Source organism: Morone saxatilis, unplaced genomic scaffold (genome assembly GCF_004916995.1).
Source record: "Morone saxatilis isolate NCDOM2014 unplaced genomic scaffold, NCSU_SB_2.0 Contig15, whole genome shotgun sequence".
Taxonomy (NCBI): Eukaryota; Metazoa; Chordata; class Actinopteri; family Moronidae; genus Morone; species Morone saxatilis.
Window position 1 is genome coordinate 19749898 of NW_023339707.1, and position 1017 is coordinate 19750914.

General features: G+C 34.3%; 1 protein-coding gene across 1 annotated transcript in view; it reads left to right on the forward strand.

Moving 5' to 3' along the window:
- The first annotated feature begins 547 nt into the window (after window positions 1-547).
- The window catches only part of LOC118323885 (immunoglobulin-like and fibronectin type III domain-containing protein 1), a 20096-nt gene continuing 19626 nt past the window's right edge, over window positions 548-1017 (forward strand). The window contains exon 1 of the mRNA XM_035655944.1: window positions 548-593. Within this exon, the coding sequence (XP_035511837.1) occupies window positions 548-593 (46 nt within the window). The remainder of the gene's footprint in view (window positions 594-1017) is intronic.

Below are 1017 nucleotides of genomic sequence, written 5' to 3' on the forward strand. Positions count from 1 at the left end.
TGTGAATCTGATGTAATCAGTCTTTACAAGGTATTTGTCATAGACATACATGAAAAACTGAAGGCAACCCACAAAACTCAATATACATATTCACTGACTATGACTGTCTCTCTTTCATCCACTTAACACAAGATTTTGTAAATTCTAGTGCTGGTACCTGTAAAATGAGAACATGCATTTCCAATGAAGTACTTGCTATTCTACAGTATATAAAAGTTCTCCAGCCTGAAGGTGCTTTAGAAAAGAAGGACAGGATATTTTTGCTAGGTGGCTGTCTGAATGAGCCTTTGCAAGTCTGAAAAACTATGAACTATTTAAATGAAGTAAAGCAAATCTAAATTTCAGCATAGAGTATGATCATACTGTACTGTAAAACTAGCTTGTGATCTGGAAAATGTAAAAAAAACAAACACTACACATCAAGAAGAACATGAATGCATCAAGATAATGCTTTGTAATGCAAATATATGTCTGGTCTCATTGTTGGTATTAATGGTTTTGTTCACATTCTATCTGCAGGTCCTTTTGACAGTTAACGCTTGCCAAAATGTGGAAAAGGGCGAAGAACACAGGTCCCAGCACCAACAGACGAAGTACAGTACTGCAATTCCTCCTTCCAATTCAAATGTCTTTTTTCTGCTTATTACTGTTCCATTTTACAGATTTAAGTGACAATAAAGTGGCCTGGTGTCCATCGATTGCAGACATAAATTGGTGCCACAGCAGATTGAAGCAAACAACTGTCAGAGGAAGTTACCAGATACATTAGACAATGATAAATGGATGGTCTTATTATTTTGTGATGTTCATTTTAAATGAGCCAGTTTTCTTCTTTTCCTCTTTTTTTACATTTACATGTAATTTCTTCCAATGTCTTTAAAGGGCATTAATTTAATCGAATTATACATCCTGCTGTAAAATAGAAATATCGCCTAAAGGTGAAACGTTACTAAGATCATGTCTTAGTCTAGACACCATGTAATACATGCCTTCACTGTAAAAAAAAAAAAATATATA